Genomic DNA, 18,680 nt, shown 5'->3' with positions numbered 1-18,680 from the left:
CATAACACAACTGTCATTTCTGCTCGTTTCCTGCTTATAGTACTGAGACCTTTCAGGTTCAATATTCACATTTGCCTAAAGTCATTACTGCATCTGCTAAGTAGTGAATAATGAGGTTGCCAATAGAGCAGCACTTTACTCATTTCATGAGGAAAATCTGCACTGACACTTAGCTGGGAGTCTATTTGGAATTTTTCTGGCTATTGATCTACATTCTGAAGTGCACCCCAGACCTTCTTGACCTGACCATAATTTTTAGTCCTTCATTTACAAAGAATTAAAAGATCATTTCCAGTAAACCCAAGTGTCCCCCTGGAATGTTGCCTAATTTGCTGGAAAGTAGTGTAACTGCTGTTTGCAGAAAGACATTTGCACTTACAGCCTGAAAGCAGAGACCTAGGGCCAAATACTGTCTTCAGTTGTGCCACAGTAATTCTGATGTAATTATTCTGCTTGTAGTGAAGCTCCTCTCTTGTCATCCTCATCCTGTTGGGGATTTGCAGAATATTTTTCAGGAGTAGTAACAATTTCCTCTGAAAGATCTCCAGGAAATGGTCAGAGTGACAAATCTTACGTGAGTCCACAGACTGGTCAGTGAAAAGATGGAGAAATCAAGTAAGTTATTACTTGGCCTATGGTAAGTGCTGTGCAGAATTTCTCAGAAACTAGAGAAATATTATCTGGCACTTCTCCACCTCTATTTTTAGCAAAGAGGCTCTTTCTTCATTCTCATTAGATTAATTCCAAGCAAGAAACTTTGTCTTCTGAGAGAAGGAGAGGAAAAAGGAGAGTTGCAGGGATATGGCTGGGATATCAGGAAGCACTGCACCTCTGCTGAACAGTGGGTGACTTAGCACAGATCCTTAGCTGTCTTTTCAAGGTAAATAACTTGGAGTGTGAAGGGAAACAGAGTGCCAGTGCAGAGGGCACTGACAAGCCAATGCACTCATTAGAATTCCAAGCACTCCTGTGTGCCTTCTGTCCCTTTGAGAGCAGGCCACAGATGGCTTGTAAAATGTACCTCAGCCTTTGGAATATGAATTTAGAGCTGCCAGCTGATGCCCTGCTTCCTGCTGTTGGTTGCAGAATCTGGTTGGTGGAGATCAGACAATATTACAATGTCAAATTGCCTGATATACCTCCACCACATGCTTGCTCTTTAAAAAATACCCTCAAAAGCTCTGATGTAAAAGTATCATCACATATTCCCTGAGCTAAATCATTGCAGTTAGTGAGCATGGCTAAGAGATCAACTTGAAGGGTTTTGTTTTCCCTGTCAGAAACACTATTTTAATTATACCTCCTGTGGCCAAGCAGCACCTTGAATAATGCCTTTAAACAAATATGTCAATTGAGGGTTTTAAACTAATGCTTCTAGGTCTGTTTTGGCTCACTCCCTGGCATTTAAATGTAGGGTTTGCTCTGATAATGTTTCTAAGTTTTGTTCTAAATCCTTGAGAGCTTGAAAAGATCAGAAAGGCATTAGCTAGGTCTAGAAATCTGAAGGACCCTGGAACCAGCCCAAAATCACATCATTGCCTATGGATGAAATACTCCATCATCTTTTAGAAAAATACAGCAAATACAGTAAAATTGGACACAGAAATAAAATCTCCCTCGTAACAGGAAGAAGAAACTGGGTTGAAAGAGAAAGAAATTAGTAGAGACTATAACAAAGAAAACCAAGCTCTTTACACATGCCATGGCAGTGGGCTAAGGGAAGGGACTTGTTCTTAGGGAGGGAACTCTGCTGCTGGAAAGAAGCACCCAGAGGGGCAGAAGAGATTTCATTGTGCCCATCCATCACAGGAACCAACCTGGCCAAACCCAGTCTGTCTGTTGTAGTCTAGGCAACAGCACAGGGGTAGAGGTAAAGCTGTCTGAAATCCTGCTCTGTTGTAGCTTACCCCAGCTTGGAATAGCAGCAAAACTAGTTAGTGGCATGAATAAAGGTGTAGTGAGCTGCCAGGCAACATCAAAATCATTTATGAGATGAAAATAATTTTGAACAACATTGACAAAAAGTGGCAGAAAAATTCTTTTTTTATTCTACAGGTGATAAAATGAGACACAAAGCCCCTTATTTCTCTGTGTGTCTTGCACCAGCCCTGAACAGTCCCAGGCTGCAGTAGAGGCCCGGCTGTGCCTGGGGACCTCCCATATCCCAGTGCCAGTCTGGAAACCTTTGAGTGCCTCATGCAGAGTCCTGGCTGCTGTCTCCTTGCTTGGTAGGGAGGGCAGTTGTAACCTATCCAAAACAAATTACATTCTCTAGGTTTGGTTCAAGTTTTAAGAATTATTTTTTTTTTTAATTTGGGAAAACCATTCAGTTGCATCAGGGAGAAGGTGATGCCAAGACAGCAGCTACACTTCAGCATTTGGTTTTATCAAAGGCAGGCATCTAAAAATTCCAAACCAGCAAACTAGTCTTGTTTGTGCTTTTTGTGTTGTTATTTCTGATAATTTTTAGATCTGCTCTTTTAAAGGCAGCGCTGTAAGTGGATCTGTGTGTCAATGCCTGTCTCATGAGTCCTGGTTGTCTAAAGCCTGTGTTCTGTACAACCAGAACTTGCTTTCTTTGTTGTTTTCTCTTCCCACAGTCCCCATCTTGCCCCTGCCCTCAAAATGCCTGCAGAGTGCCAGTTGAAATGAAAAGTACTAAAGAGGTAGAAGCCATTTCTAAACACACTGTTCCAATTTTGTAGTGTGTAATCCAGCAAGATTCAGCCAATAATGCTACAGCCTACACTTGCCATAGACAGCAAAGTTTAAAGCAAATGGGATGGTCTAAATGGACTAAGCCACAGAAACACATTTTGTCCTTTGCTATTTTTCTAGAAAAAATAAAATCAAGGTCGTTTTGCGATGTAAAACTAAATTGCATCTGGCAATTAGGAGAATTAGAGGAATGGTGGAGGGTCTGAAAAAAAGCCAGTTTGATGGTCACATTCTTTACTGATTTCATTTGCTGCTGTTACGGAGATTGGAGCACAGCTGAGCTCAGCATTTGTCTACCAACTCAGATCCAGCTGGGGAAATGCAGTCAGTGCTCCCAAAGAATGAAAGGTAGAGTTTCTGATGTTCATATATATTCTCTTTGCTAAGTATTGAAGTCTAAAATTCCACCTCTGCAAGGTGTTTTCTGCTTTTCAGGTGAATTGCACTGAAGATTTCTGACATCCTTTTGAAGGCTTCCTGCAGGAAAGATGAAATTTCAAACCTGTATATTACCTGAACCTTGATGTCATCCTGTCTGCTATTGAAATATATGACCCAAATGTGCTTCCCTATGAATTAGGCACTCATCATGCATTTTAACCTTCTTGGAGAAAATTATGCAGGTCTCTGGGTTGCCTGCATGAGTTATCTTTTATTCATTAGAATCCTAAATGTTATTGACATGCATTCTTAATTATTCCCTGCTGGAAACAGTAGTGTTCCTGAACAAGTATTTTGCATTTGTTATGTCCTGCTGCTAGCATAGTTAATAATGTATATAATAATAAAATAAGAAACTATCAGAGCAGAATGAGAGAACTTATTAATATGATTCAATATAAGAAAATTGTTACTTCTGTCTTCCACAGCCTAACAACAACATTTTCTGAATACTTCAAGCACACAAAATCTTTGGGATAGGTCTAGCATGGCAATGATGCTGCCAAAAGAAAAGCTGGCAAGATGTTACCTGCTGTCCCTCCAAAAGCATTAACTGGAGTAGTTCCTTCCTTAGTGGAGCTGAAGGTGTTGCCAGAAGCTTTCAAAAGCAGTATTTGGACATGTGTCTGGAATTAGTATTGTTATTGTTATTAGTATTCAAACAGAAAATCCCAACCCTAAAAATTCTATTTGTCCTTCAGAGTTTCCTCTGTCTCATCTTTTTCCATCTCTTCCTCTGTGCACACACACATATATATTTTGCTATATGGAAAACTCAAAGCTTTCTAAAAAATTAAAAGCTGGTAGTGAAAAACTGTACAATATTCAGGGTTGCTCTCTGGTAGGAAATCTGAAACCATCAGTAAAAATTACAGCCTTTTGTTGTGTTGTACACCAGACAGAGTGTGAGTGATTTGCCACCATGTCCACATCTTTTTCCTTGGTAATTTCCAGCTGGCTGCAATTCCTTAAATACATGGCTTGGTGTGCTGTGCAATTAAATATCATCCAGTTTCTGTGCTGTCATGCCAAAGATTGTTCAGTTCAGTCTGTAGGATATTGCAGTCTTCGCTGATGCTGATAACATGTCTCACCTTTGACACTGACAAATATCACCTGCATCTTTTTAATGGTAATTGCAAAATTAAATATTAAAGAGATGTAGTCCCAATTTCAGACCATCTATGAACCAATTTTCAGCCTTCTCATTTTGCTACAATTTATCAGTTCCTTGGTTTAATCAGATCCCTTGCTGCTTTATACTTATTGCATTAAATGTTTTCCTCAGCCTGAAAAACCTAAAGTGCTATTTAATCACAGCAGGTCTAAACTACCTGGAATTTCTTATCAAAGGAAATACTAGAATGATCTCAAGGGTATGCTACTGGTAGTCTGATACAGGATATTATCTCATTGTCTATTAATCACTTCATCTTCAGTATTTCTTACCTTTAAAATGTATCCTAAAATCTTAAAACCTCTTAAAGATAGGACAACAGGCTCATCTTTTAGATTGTTTATCTTGCTGTTGTTTTCTAGCCATTTGCAGGTTTACTGTCAACAGCTCCCTGTCGCTCTTCTTCCTGCATCTAGAAGTTCTAGTGTCTTAGAATATGGGTTTCATTGTGGCCTCCAGAGGTCACCTAGGCCAACTCCCTGCTAACAGCAAGCCTAATGAAATCAGATGGTGGTGGCATCTGTCCAGGTGAGTCTTAAATACCTACAAAGAGGAAGGGACATTCCATATCTGCCTGGGCATTTGAGTACTTTCATGGTAAGAACATTTTCTTTCTATCTAATTGCTTTCCTGTGTTCCTCCTTGTGCCTGTTGCCTTTATCCTACTGCTGTGCACTTTAAGGAATCTGTCTTCCCTGCATTCCCTGCTCAGGTAAGCACAGACAAGGACATCCTGTGACTGTTTTCTCTTCCAGCATTCACAGGCCCATTTCTCCCTGCCTCCCCTCTTCCATCATCCCCCTAAACCATCTTGGTGCCCCTCACCCAGCTCACCACAGAATGTGAATATCTGTCCTGTACTGGAGACACCAATCCTGGATGTTACATCTCAGAGAGGTCTCACAAGTGCCTGGTGATCACAAGAATGCAGCCCAGGCTAAAGGCTCCTAGGCTCCTGTGATCCAAGGACATGCTGCTGATTGATGTCAACTTCTCCACCAGGACCTTCAGGGGTTTTTTTCTGCACAGCTGCTTCCCAGAGATTTGGCTCCAGCCTGTCTGGGTTGTGAGGGGTCGTTCAGTCCCAGATGCAGGAATCTGTATTTGCTTTTGTTGTTTAACTCCCCAGGTTCCTGTCAGCCCATTTCCCCAGGCTGTTCAGGTCCCTCTGATGGGCTGCCCTGCCATCCCCAAGCTGTGTTATTTGCAAACCTGGCAAGAGCACACTCTGTGCCATCATCCAAATCGTTAATGAAGACATTAGTGCTGATCCCAGCCCTGATCCCTGAGGGACACCAGGAGTGCCTGACTGCCGGGTAGACTTTGCATCAATAGTTATTATTGATGATTTCTCTCTTGACATGCCAGAAACCAGCAGATCTGGGGGAGATTGGTGTCTTACTCACGTTTGTAGTGAGAGCACCAGTGGAAAGACAGATACAGTCCACAAAAAGTACTGGTTATGAGCAGTTTCCCAGTGGAGCTTTGTTTGAGTACAAAGCTCTGGGAACACCATTCAGGTCATGCAATTTGTGTTGTGAATAGAAAGCATTGTCTAAAACTGAAGTGTTTAGCCTGAAGAAGCCTTTCCAATAATGATTTCTCATATTCCATGCATTAACATGAGGTTTTTCCCAAGCAAAATATGTAAAATTAAAAATATTTCCATACAATTCAGCTGGAAATAATTGAAAAGGCCATTAAAATAAAATACAGAAGTGGACTGAAAACAAAATATTTTTGTAATTGGCAGTACTAAATGATCCTCTTTACCATTGTCTTGTGAAGAAAAATGAAATAATAAAATGTAAGGGGCAAAACATGTTGTGTCCCCTGTGGACACTTACGTAACTTTTGAGATTTATTCTCACAGTCAGAATAACTGGTTGATGCTGAAATAATCCCTTGCCAGAGTAACAAGAATCACTAGCCTAAAAAGAATTTTTTACTGCACATTTTAATATCAATATTATCGGCTCTGGGACTTGTGTTCTGTCACTAGTTTTGACAAAGAAGAGAAAGCAATTATAGAGCTGAAACATGTTTGCCATCAGTTGTACTTGAAAAACCTTCAAGCTAAAAGTGTGTATGACACCAGATTGGTAATGTGTTAAAAGATGTTTAAAATGTACAGGAATAAAGGCTGAATTAAGCCATTTTCTTACAGCACTCTTCAACTTCAGGAAGCAGTCAAACTAATCCATACTTGATGTTAAGTAATGTTTCTGTTCTGCATCCATTCACAACTTACCTGAAGGTAAAATTCTGCAAGATGACAAAGACAGGAGGAGTTTGGTGATCCTGTGAAATTCTGGGTTAACATAACAATGTCTCAACTGTAACCTGTATCAGAAGAGCAAAAAATACAAAGAGAAAATGAAATAATTAGAGGCAAGGCTGAGATAGTAAGGGAAGTATTTTTTTTTTACATTGCTCTTTTAAAGAGGAAATTTGTAGAACAGCTGTTTCAGAGGTACTGCCTGGGATCTTATAATATAACACAGTAACCTTGTGGGCAGATCTGTCTGACCTGATCATGTTCAGATGCTTAGAACAGTCAGACAATGAATGTCTCTTTCTCTCCAGGCAAGAAATTCTTCAGTATACCACTCCTGTGCAAAGTTTCATCTGTGTTTTACCAGGGAGCTCAGTAATGAGCTTTGTGCCTATGTTCTGTTGACATTGAGGGCAAGAACTGGACATAATCACATGTGACAAACAGGCTGCAACTCCAACAGGAGTTTGTCCTGTAATAACAATGTTTGATGAGCAAAGGCAGAGGCATTGTAATTCAGACTCTGTATTTGGTAAGTTAAAGTGTGATCTTTCTTCAATTTCCCCTGAGTTTGGGTTGGTTTTTTTTTTTGGTTGTTTGTTTTTTTAGAGGGGCAGCATATGTGTGTGCTGATTTACACTAAACTGTGCAACTTTAGACCCAGTTTGCCAGACTGCAGTTCTAGTCTTTATGCACCGCTGCTGTCTGACACAGAGCAAGGTCTTTAGGGGATGAGATTAAACACACTGTGAATCTCCATTTCTGATGAAAGCTCCATGGGAACTCCACTGGGATCCCTGCTGCTTGGCTGGAGTCAAAGCTGTGTGAGCCCCGTTGCCATCCCTTTGTTCCTTAGGGAGACAGCAGTATCATGGATACAATGAGCGTGCTCTGCTTTCATGCTTTAGGGCATTCTTTGCAAAGAATAGCAATGCTTTCCTCTTGTCCTCAAAGCCACTTGTTTACCCACCTCCTTTGTTCACAACTGAAATATTTCAGTTTAGAACCAGAGAGGAAAACTGTCATTTTTTTTTTTTAAATTTAGTCACACAAAATCACTGTCTCTTTTAATCGGCTTATTTGTTTAAGCATGCAGGGTGGTAAATTGGCTTTCTCTTCTCCGTGTGGCTTAATACCCCACCCATCTATTGGCTGAGGACAAAACAGGCCATAACTCAGTTTTGCCTGCTGTGACAAGTGCTGAGATGAATTAGATCTTAAAGACCTGAATTATGAGATTCAGTATCACAAGGGCCTAAAGTGTGGTGAACCCTATACTGAGTGGACTATGAACTGCATGTTTGTCCCAAGAGGGAGTAATTATGTACATTTGAGAGGGAAAACAATACACCCAAGATTGTTAGTGCTAGACTTTTGTAAAATAATGTCTTTTACCGATTCTACTGCTTTTGTAGCAATTTCAGTGAGGAAGCTGTTAAAATGCTGAAGACTGCTACAGTTAACAATCAGTTTTTTCAGTGTAAAAGTTTGAAGGTGCCCTGGTTTCAGCTGGAATAGGTTAAACCACATCAGAAGGTTTATGAAAAGTTTCACTGCTGCAGGGGGTTTCTAATCTGTCAGAGTAGAAAAACCCAAACATAAAATGCACTGTAAATAGGGGCCTCTAAACATTAGACAGTACCCTTAGATAAACACAGATTGTTTTATAGTCTGCTAAGAAACAAGCATTTGCTCCTGGTGTGCAAGTTAGCAAATAAAAACCCCATATACAAACAGTGCAATCTCATTTTACTCAGAGAAGGTTTAACACATAAACCCAACAGTTATACAGTAGTTTTACTTCTATAAATACAAGCAGCCAGAAAAAGAGATACTAAAGTTTCACAGCACATCCTGTGCAGGTTTTAGTTGTTCTTTTTCCCAACTGTATGGTCCCTCTAAAGGGCCATGAAGTCTTAAAAATATGTATCGGAGTTACCTGACATAGTTGGTGTGTCAAGTTTTGATTGGAGGTGGAGTAAATCTGACACCAGTGTAACTGGGAGCAGAATATGAGAGACAGCTTGCTTTATATCTGAGCCCATTTAAAGGATTTTTTTTAAAGTCTTTAAACATGTACCTAATATTAGCAGAATTCAGTAGATCTCAAATATGTATTAAATGTAAGAGTGCTTTCTTCATTCAGAACTTGCACTTGACTCTGGGCAAGAGGCTTGCATTGCTATCTTGCTTTTTAAAAGAGCTAATTCTCCTGCTCTTATTCATGCTGATGTAAACCTGAAAAAACCCCACTGAGGTCACTGGAGAATGACAGAGCTCTTTTTGTGTGTCTGAAATCAGCCTGCAAAATAAGTACAACCAATATAGACTACTTTAAAAACTCTCAGAATCTATTAAGTCTGTCATTGCATGGGGAAAAAAAATCACTTAAATGTTTCAAGTTCAAATTCAATTTTAGAACTTCCGTTTTTGAGAGGGGAAAAATAGACAAATTTCAGTGGTTATTTCTACTTTCAAGCTTCTGAAAAGAAATATCAGACTACTAGGAGAGGGGAAGGGTAATGAAATTCTCAAAATAGAAAACTCTCTTCATTTGAAGGCTGTCAGGAAAACAAGCCCCTGGTTTCCTGCAGCTGCAAAAGCAGCCTGAGCTCACTTTAATGACAGTCAGTGAGAGAGAGGCTCGTTGCTCTATTTTCTGCACATTTGGGCTGCAGCTTACAATGTATGCAGATGTTTGGTGTTGGGATACACATCCAACCCCCAGTTCTCCCACAGCACAGACATGGCCAGGAGGTTCCACACTGGGAGCTGTCTGTAGACCTTTGTGTGAGTGTCATACTGAGGGTATTCATGCCCTGCCTGTCTGCTTGGTAAGGCCCTGGCATGTATCCCTTACCATGCTATGTGTAAGGAAGTATTTTGGTGGATCCCCCAGGTCTTTGGTGGATCCCCCGGGGACCTGCAGCTTTTTGTGGGTAGCAGTAGTAGTAAAATTCCCCCTGTCTGTCCAATAGCTGAAAAAGAAGCTCTTCAATCTGCTGCAGCTGGGTCACTCTCCACTTGAGATGTGGGATTAATCCTTGCTGACATCTCCATGCATATGGATATGTTTGTTTTCACACATGTACTTGAGCTAATGAGTGTTTGGGCCGTTGCTTTGCTAATTCTTTTCATTATGGGCAATCTGATGCCCATCCACGGGACTTGTGCTATTTAGCTATTCTCTGCAGTGGCTATGATCAAATGCTCTCTTTTTGTCACCACACACCGCACATTATTTGCCTCTCTCACATTCCTGACTCAATACCCTGCCATCTTTGCTTGATCTTGTCCTGCCCTTGAAACACACTAGTTAGCTGTATGCAAAAACTCTAACAAGACAAAACCATCAGTTTTTCTGAGAAGGGAAAACACAAGTGAAAATTGTCATTGTCACTCTGAATCCTCAGAGTGACAATGACAAATGATTTACACTGGCAGGCACTCTTCATTAACTCTGAATGCTGATAGTCTGCATTCAGTATGATAGAGGTGACCTCTAGGACCATCATTTGGCCAGATATTTGCTCATTTAACCTAAAATATTTACCCTGTCTATAATATATTAAAAATAGAAAAATTACATTTTCCCTCACAATATGTGCAATAAAGGGCAATCTCCAAGTAGCCTTTTTAGCATCTATAATTTTACAGAGCACTCTAAAAGCTACATTTTTTTCCCAGCCATCCTCAGATCCATTGAAGTAAACTTTGCTGCCAACACATTGCACAGGCTGGACCTTAGGCTGTGGGAAAGTGTCCTTCTCCTGAGCCAGCATCACATCCCAGCTCAGCAGCCTGACCCTTGCCTCTCTTGTTTGTGTTTGCCATGCTTCACATGGATCTGCACTGATAGTGGAAATCTTGTAAGAGCTGATTGCTGAGAGCCAGGGATGCTCTTTGCAGAATATTAAAAGAGCTCATTAATACCCCACACAATCCACTGAGGAAGGTGCCTCTGAACGGCTGTAAACAAGAAATGTTGCTCATATGGAGAAGCAATAAGTGGCCCTAAGGGTGCTAACGAGCCCGAGCAATGCTGCCCAGCCTCACTGGTTGCCCCCACCCAAAGGCACCAGAAGATTTAGGAATTAACTGCCTAAGGGAATGGAGTAGAATGAGGGACTTTCTTTTCTTCACAGAATGTACTCGGCAAAGATCCGTAGGAACAGGAGAAGCCAAAAGGAATCCGACAGTGCTACAATTACAGTTTTTTAGATATTCTGGGAATACTGTCTGTTGCCTGCTTGTAACTTCTGTTCACAGCAAGTTCCTCCGGGCTGAATCAAGTATTAAAATAAGGCTTTTTCACTTGTCTGAAAGCAAGTTCTAAGACTGGGCTACTCTTAGGGTTACTGGATTTGTTCCTTTGACAGACCTTAAGGTAGCGAGGAGGGAATTAATTCTTGAAATCCTCACCATATGTGGGCACAAAACAGAGAAACTTGGCTTAGCCAGACTGACTGTTTTTCCTCTGACACACTGAGAAAATACTCCACAACTCATTCATGTCTACATTCTACACACTTCCTTATTTGTTCCTACACACCGGGGTAGTGCCTTCTGTATGTTAATGTAGAAGAATTGAACCCTAAAAGTGAGGTGTATTCTGACATGAGTATCAAATGCAGCTAGAAATAAATTATATTGGAGTGTCTGGCTTTATAACTGCTTAGTATGTTGCTATTCTTGCCTAGGAGCAATTATATGTGTTGGTACTGGAAGTTCATCTGATACAGCAGGATGTGCATGTACGTGTGTTTAAGTCTTCTGCTGATTCACAATATGTTAGTCAGTGTTAATTATAAGCAGGAAGAATTCAAATTTTGGGAGGGTGGATCTTGCAGTGCTATTTATCTCTGCTTAAACTAGGACATGGCTCCAGACTATATGTGTCTTGCATTCTCAGCCAATGGATTTGTGCACAGAAATAGGATACTAAGATACTCAGATACCTAAATTATTCAGTGTTATTCATATTTCAAGTGGCAATAACTCAATATTCTTATGAAGGTGTTTTCCTCTACATCCACCCACGTTATCTGTGTTGATGTACACATTGTTTCCTGATGGAGCATCAGGTCTGGATGCCAAAGGGGGCTGTACCTGCTGGCTTTGATGCAAAGCACTGTTAGTGCCTACAGCCTAAGGAGGCTGACCTTCCTGTTCCATATGACTTCTTTGCCTCTCTGGCGACAAAGAATACAGTATGAAAAATATCTGTACATCAACACCAACTTCTGTGTGTGTGTGTCCATAAAGTATCCCAAGGCTTTTCCCAAGTTCATTTTGGACAGCAGTGTGGGACATACAAGTGCCCTTGATGTTGATTTTAATGGAAGAACTTTGCATCAAAGCCAGCATGTACAGCTTCACATGGCATCCAGACCTGGTGCTTCATCAGGAATGACTCAGGAGGAAACAATCACCACTTTTCATGTCTTGCTGTGATCCCTCATGAGCTGGTTTGATATGTATCAGAGAATGGGGCCATAAGGAAGCTGGAAGTGATGTTATCTTTGCTGAAGAGTATTTTTCCAGGTAGGTTGCCCCAGTTTTACCTTGTAAGTTAGCAGTTTCCTTGAGAACTAAATACAACAGGGGAATAATGTCATGTGCTTAAAATTTTCCTAACTTTATGGACAACTCTTTGGTTTTGTACTGCCAGAAGGGTCAGAATTCTTCTCCAGCAAGATACCTGGGAATTCCTCAGAAGCCAGGAAGCATTCAGACACCAAAGCCAGTTTTGCTGGCATCTCACCATCTGATCCTAACTCACCCAGCAACAGAAGGGCTAAGAGCTGTCACTCTGAATAACTTTACTGCCTACATCTTTGGCAAGTTGAGTCTGAATTTAACTAAAATCACAGCCTGCAGCAAGAATATTTATGAACTAGGAAACCCTCCTGTAAGCATATAAGGGCAATCTTTTATATATATGTATATATATATGTCTGTGTGTGCATATATAAATGTATTTTCACACCCCCTCCCCTTCCTCCTATCTTCGTGTTAGCAGCCAGCAATGTGGCCACTCTGGTTGCCTAGGAAGCTGATTGCTGCTCCTAAAGGATCTGTTTAAAATTCTGATCTGGATTCTAGTCAGGTATGTGAGACCCTGGGAATGGAGCTCTTGAAGTGGTGGGTACTTTCCCTTTTCCCCCCTCCTCGGCTCCTCTGGACTGAGAGAAGGCAGCTGTGCTGCTTTGTGAGACAGAGCAGCTGGACTTGGTTACCCCTAGAACCAATTAAGTGCTGGAAGAATGGCTTGCCTTATTCCAGGGAGACAGAAGGAGCTGTTCAGGATCATAAATGACACTGGAGAGTAGCTGTGTATGCATGCAGTTATTTTAAGTGTTGTTTTTGAGGCTTTTTCCATGCACCTGCCGCCTTTTTGGGCATTTGTACTTTCATCTGCATTGTTTGAAATGCAAATAAAAGCAATGATACATATTCAGACAATCTGAGACCTGTGTTTCAGAGGACTATGCTGAACCCTTAGTGGAGTTTCTTTTCAGAAGCTAATTCTAGTGTAAAATTACTAAATGGAGCTTTAAATAGGTGAAATAGTAAGCTGGTCTAATAGTGCACCTATCAGAGAGGCAAAGGAGGGTGCTGTCTCCAAGCTGTTTTCCATCCCATAACTCTGCTATTTGGAGAGACAAGGCAGGGTTTCTAAGAGGAAAGCTCCTTAACATTTAATTTTGGCCTAAGGCTGTCCCAAAAGCTGTCTGTCACACCTCATTATATGTGCTGTTCAAACCTAGATAGGCATTCAGAATAACACCTGGATAAAAGTCTGTGAATACAATTACTGATTATCAATGCAAGAGATATTCATTAAAAGAGATCTTAGATAGCAGCAAAAGCTAGAATTTGAGTCACTTGTTTATGCTCTTAAATGAATGTCGGATCTCATTTAAAACTGCTTTGAAATGTGGGTTATGAACAGGAGCCCTTTGATCAGAACTGAAGTATGATGTGTCATAAGGCATTATGCCAAAATAAAGAAGCCACTTAAGCTTTTTCTCCAGAGGCACTGAGCAAAAGGAGAGCTATGGTTCCCCTACTGTATCTCATGCTACCAAGTCCATGCTGAAGAAATTGGGCTATGAAGATTAATGCTGAATGTCTGCAAAGTGGGAAATGGCATTTGGTTTTCTACTGGGGAGAAATAAGAAATGCACAATATAAGTGTTTTATTAGTGTACTTACAAGCCTATTTCTACTGCATACATTCCTCCCCAAGTGTGGTCCCACATACTTCCTCTTTCAAAAGCTTCGACTTAAATTTGTGGTTAGCTTCAAATTAAATTTGTGGTTACTGCTGCTTGCAGCAATTTCTCCATAAAGAAGTGACAACAAACTCTTTTCTTCAAAATACATCACTCTGAACACTGAGAAAAAGTACAGCTGGAATGTGATGGGCAACATCACCATGTGGTGATTCTGTCCCATGAGTGCTAAACTAACTTTGTAGGTAGCTGACTGCACTGTGGCTGGGTGAATTCACTGGTCTTTGCCATTCTGCCATGCACTGGCAATACTCTTGTGGCTCCTGCTGGGATCAAACATGGACCTGCTGGGAGCAGAAGCCTGTCTTTTAATCCAGTAGTTGATCTGCATCCAGCTTCATGACAGTGAGATGTGGAAAAAAAAAAAAGAGAAGGAAGTAATAGGCCAGACTAACTGTGCAAGTTACATTTGCTCAGAGGTCCTAATTTATTTTTTAAGTCCTGCAAATAAATCAGTAATTTTCCAAATGAAGGGGTATTATATCCTCCAGGACATAGAGTCATGAGCAAACAGCATTCTTCTATTCACTCTGAAAAATAAATGGAGTTTTCTATAATGCTATCCAAAAGAAAGGGCAATATTGGCATGTACAGCCAGATAAGGCATATTCTTCTTTCTGTATCTTTCTTCACCTAGAAACAATGTAGAATTTGTAATTATTATTTGGGATTTAATCAACCCATGAAAGAGTAGAGGAAAATAACGAGATATGTGGTAATATTCTTAGTATGTACTTTAATTACTGATTGCTTGATTACTTCTGAAACTGATGAGGCTGAGTGTGATGATATTATCAGGAACTAAATCCAGATAGCAAGAGATGAAAACATAACATTTAACATGATCATGATATTCTGCAAAATAGCATCTTTGAGGGTTGGATTGAGCGACTCCCTGCAGAGATAATTTAAATGCTGTAAAGCCATATATGTAGAAATGCTGATGAATAAGATAACAGACAGCCTTTAAGGCAAACAGAAACTCCTTTAGTGCAACAGAAGGGTTACAGAAATCTCTGTGAGTGGCTGTGGCACCATATCCAAATTAACAGTTACAGCATTATTAAAAGATTCCAAAAGATCCAGTGAGACTTAGAGTCTGGTAATTTAATGGGTAATGATATTTTCATCCTAGTAAGTTACAGGAATATAGTTCTGAAATATACATGAGTCACCAAGGCGCTCAAAGCTATAAAATCTGGGGTAACTTTGTCAGGCTTTGGACAGATACACCACATGACACCTGGAATGACACAGGAACATGCACAAAGCAGCTGAAAGAGGTGACATCAGACTTCAGGTATGTGGTGGCAAAAAGAGGCATAAATAACTGTTTTCAAAGGGTTTCCTCCCAGACCTGGCAGTTTCTGTAATATGCTTGAAATCAGTAGGACTGAAACACACAGTATCCCAGCCAGTAATTAGCAAAATGAAAATAGTGCTTGCTAAGAATGTCACCTTTTACTAGATGGAGAGTGAGGACTCTCTGAAGCATCCAGGCGTGTAGCTGAGAAATCCAGCCCAAGTCAAACAATGGAACTGAAAGAATGCTTCAGATCACTGAAACTCCTCTGTTCCTAAAAGAAGAAAAAACCCCACCCACAGAGTTGGAGGGTCTGAAACTGTTAATGAAGAAATAAACCAAGAAGTGAAACAAGTGCATGCAAATATTACTTCATATAAAATACTCTCAGACAGTTCAAGGATACAATAGCTTAGAAGTGCCCCAAACCTTTCTTTAAGCACAAAACTGGCTGTAAACCTATCTATCAAGAAGTAGTTGGGATCTAGCTGGTATTTTGGGTAAAGTCTTTGAGCTTACTCCCTGGTTTTCCTTTCTTGCAGAAGTATTAGTTATTGGATTAAGTAGAGAAATTATTTTATGCTGTGAAATCGAATTGATTGTGTACTATGTGTGTTCGAATTTGTCTGCAGGACAGTTATGAACTAACCCCTAACTAATCCTTCTCCCAAGGATCTCAAATTGACAGTTTCTGAATCCTAAATCCTTTTTGAACTGCACTTTGTTCTGGAGGGATATGGAAATCCAACTGCCGTGGCAAACATTTGCCATCATGGCAAATCACTGTTTCCATACAGAAATAATTGTTCTGTAAGGTATGTCTTCTGCTTTCTGGGTAGGGGAAGGACAGATTTCTTTGTGCTATGGTTGGGCATTTTGCTATCCTAACATGCCCTAAAGTGATCTGGTGAACTGCAGTCAGAACTCACAGGCCACATCTAGGGGCCCGAAGATTGTCTTCCACTTCTCTACCAGCCATTCTTTTTTAGATGGTTGACACTGGTTTTATAGAAAATAAGAAAATTATTGTCATCAATTAGCTCTAATCTGATGTGATGCTGGTGGCAGGGAAGAACAGCTGTGCCTGCATTTGATGTGCAGGCTGCTGAGCAGCCCTGGGGATGGCTTTTGGAGAGCAGCAGTGGGTAAAGGCTCCATTCTGATCTGCAGCTGAACAACCCCTTCCCACACTGCTCTGCAGTCTGTTGGTTAAAACTACATTAATTCCTACTTCTCATCCCACAGAGAAAGTTGGAGAACCTCAGCACATTTCCAGGTGAAATCATACCAGTCATGCATGACAAGTTTAGCCAGGAAACCATGCCCAATCTTTTTCCTGGATGTGTTGGCTCTGTGGATGTGCAATATCAAAGAAGGAAAACTTGGCTCCATGCTGCTGTTGGCAGGGCTGTGATCACCAGTCACTGTGACCCAAGAGTGGAGGCCACCGAGATAAGTGTGTCTGCTGATCTGGCAGAGCAGTGTGACAGCACAGTTGGAAGCTGGCAGGAGAATCCAGGGCTGCAAGTGGAACCATGGGAGTGTGAGAACCACAGACATTCTTCGAGGTGCCTCCTTACTGCAGCTAAAGACGCTGGTGCCACATTTTTAGTGACAGTGCATAGCTTTTGTACAGAAAGTCACTCTATGAAAAGGCAGTGTCCTCTTCATACAGAGTCGTCTTTATTCGAATAAAGGGAGAGAGTGCACTGGGGCACACCTCTGTGCAGTTTCTCTCTCGAGGTTTCAGAGGGTGCAGCCTCCCTTTTATCCTGAACTCCTGGTCGTGTATCCCTCTTTCTTTCCCCATGGGCTGAGCTGCTAGGAAGGTACAGCCTTCCCAAACCATTTACCTCGTATTCCCCCCATGAACCTGGCATTTTACCCAAAAGTTCAGCCTTGTGCAGACCCTTGTCTGTTCCAGGAGCCCAGACTGTCTGAGCCCCGCTTTTTGAAGTTGGCAGAGACATTAAGACCCATTTCAAGGACGTTAACACCCATACCTTCACCCATCGAATTGTTTGTAAAGACATTGGCACACATCTTTCACTTTTGATCACCTAGCATTCACATAGGCTCTGCATCCACATGCCAGAGCACGGTATGTAAAAGGAATTAGGGCATTCCTCAAATCTGCAGAATTGATTTTAGAGTCTGGTTTAGGGATACATGAAAAATTGGTGTATTTGAAAAGTGATCAGCTTACAGGATTGAACAAGCGCTCCTGCTAGTGGAGCAGAATTGGCTCCTGTGAAGGGACAAGGCTGGTTAGCTGGGAACTGCTTTGTTTGGAGCCAATCCTGGTGACTACTGCGCAAGTTATGGAATGAATTCACTTTTATCAGCTGCACAGGAGAACTGTTTGTTATATCTTTGTACTGAAATTTGCGGCATTTTTCCAAAGGGCCGTGACAGCTTCCAGCCGTACTCCCGGTGAGTCAGATATGAGAAGAACGTGCCAGCGGATCAGCGGCAGTACCCACCTCGCCCAGCTGCATCTCCGCGGAACTGACAGCCATCCTCTCCAACGCTGCGAGCTAAAAGCAGCGGGAAGTTGAAAACCAAGGCTGGGGCGTGGGGAACTCGCGCTGGGTGCCCGCTGTTAGCCCCGGAGCCTCTCGCTGCTCTCCGCCGCTGTGGCTGTGAAAGAGGGCGGCTTCAGAGGGCTGACACTGCCCGGCTCCTTGGCTCCTCCGCCGTATGCTGTGGGATACAGGTCGGCTGTGGGACCATGAGTCCCGTCCCGTCCCGGCCGTGCCGCGCGGAGCTGCCCGGGGGTGGCGGCGCGGCGTTGGCCGGCAGGGGGCGCGGGCGGGCGGCGTGGCCGGGGGCGGTGCCAGGGTGGGCCGGGCGCTCGGCGGGCGCGGAGCCGCGGCCGTGGCGTGGCGGCTCCGGCGGCTCCAGCTGCGGGCCCGGGAGGAGGTGCCGAGCGCGGCGAGGCAGGTACGGGGCGGCTGCGGGCGGGGCTGGGCCCCCGCCGGGCAGGTGGGACACCGCCTGGGGCGCGCAGTGCCTGGTGCCCCGGTGCTCCGCTGCCCCGGTCGGGGCTCGGCGGAGCAGGCGGGCGGTCGCTGCCGGCGCCCGGGGACAGCGGGGGTGCGGCCCGCGCCCGGCTCCGAGAGGGGTGGCGGGCGCGGAGCCTCGGCCGGCCCGGCCTGGCGGGCGGGGGCTCGGCCGGCGGCCCCTCAGCGGGGCCTCGGGGCGGGTCAGCGCTGCAGCCGGACGGGAGCGCGGCCCGGACCCGGTGTGCGAGAGCCGGTGTGTGCGAGCGCTGCTGGGCAGGGGCTGGCTGGGCTCATCCCCCTGCGAGTCCCCGCGTGTGCCCGCCTCGGCTGGCAGCGAGCGGCAGCGGGGCTGCTCCGGGTGCCGGGGCTGCTCCGGGTGCCGGGGCTGCCGCGGGTACCGGCACTTGCCGTCCATTGTTGGCGGATACGCTGTGGCCGCAGCGGAGTAACTTCGTGGATCCAT

General features: G+C 43.0%; 2 protein-coding genes and 1 long non-coding RNA gene across 7 annotated transcripts in view; 1 reads left to right on the top strand and 2 right to left on the bottom strand.

Moving 5' to 3' along the window:
* The window catches only part of LOC135279001 (uncharacterized), a 27,531-nt gene extending 9,697 nt beyond the window's left edge, over positions 1-17,834 (bottom strand). The window contains exons 1-3 of the long non-coding RNA XR_010346369.1: positions 17,696-17,834; positions 15,368-15,486; positions 6,588-6,679 (exon numbers count right to left, since the gene is read on the bottom strand). This is a non-coding gene — a long non-coding RNA (uncharacterized LOC135279001). The remainder of the gene's footprint in view (positions 1-6,587; positions 6,680-15,367; positions 15,487-17,695) is intronic.
* Positions 1-18,680, top strand: part of PXYLP1 (2-phosphoxylose phosphatase 1) — an 86,171-nt gene that overhangs the window by 20,885 nt on the left and 46,606 nt on the right. Inside the window, exon 1 of one of the 5 annotated variants that reach the window (XM_064386041.1) lies at positions 17,773-17,928. The exons of 1 other annotated variant lie outside the window; for it this stretch is intronic. The gene's annotated coding sequence lies outside the window, so the exon portion shown is untranslated. Of the gene's footprint in view, positions 1-17,772; positions 17,929-18,036; positions 18,156-18,680 lie in introns of those variants that run through there. 3 more of the 5 variants (XM_064386040.1, XM_064386032.1, XM_064386036.1) reach the window with 3 other exon arrangements.
* Positions 17,871-18,680, bottom strand: LOC135278574 (proline-rich protein 2-like). The gene has a single exon (XM_064385150.1). The coding sequence runs from the start codon at positions 18,678-18,680 to the stop codon at positions 17,871-17,873; it is 810 nt and encodes a 269-aa protein (XP_064241220.1).

This window comes from Passer domesticus, chromosome 11 (assembly GCF_036417665.1).
Source record: "Passer domesticus isolate bPasDom1 chromosome 11, bPasDom1.hap1, whole genome shotgun sequence".
NCBI lineage: Eukaryota > Metazoa > Chordata > Aves > Passeriformes > Passeridae > Passer > Passer domesticus.
Note: the sequence above shows the minus strand (reverse complement) of the source record. Positions and strands in the feature narration are given on the sequence as shown.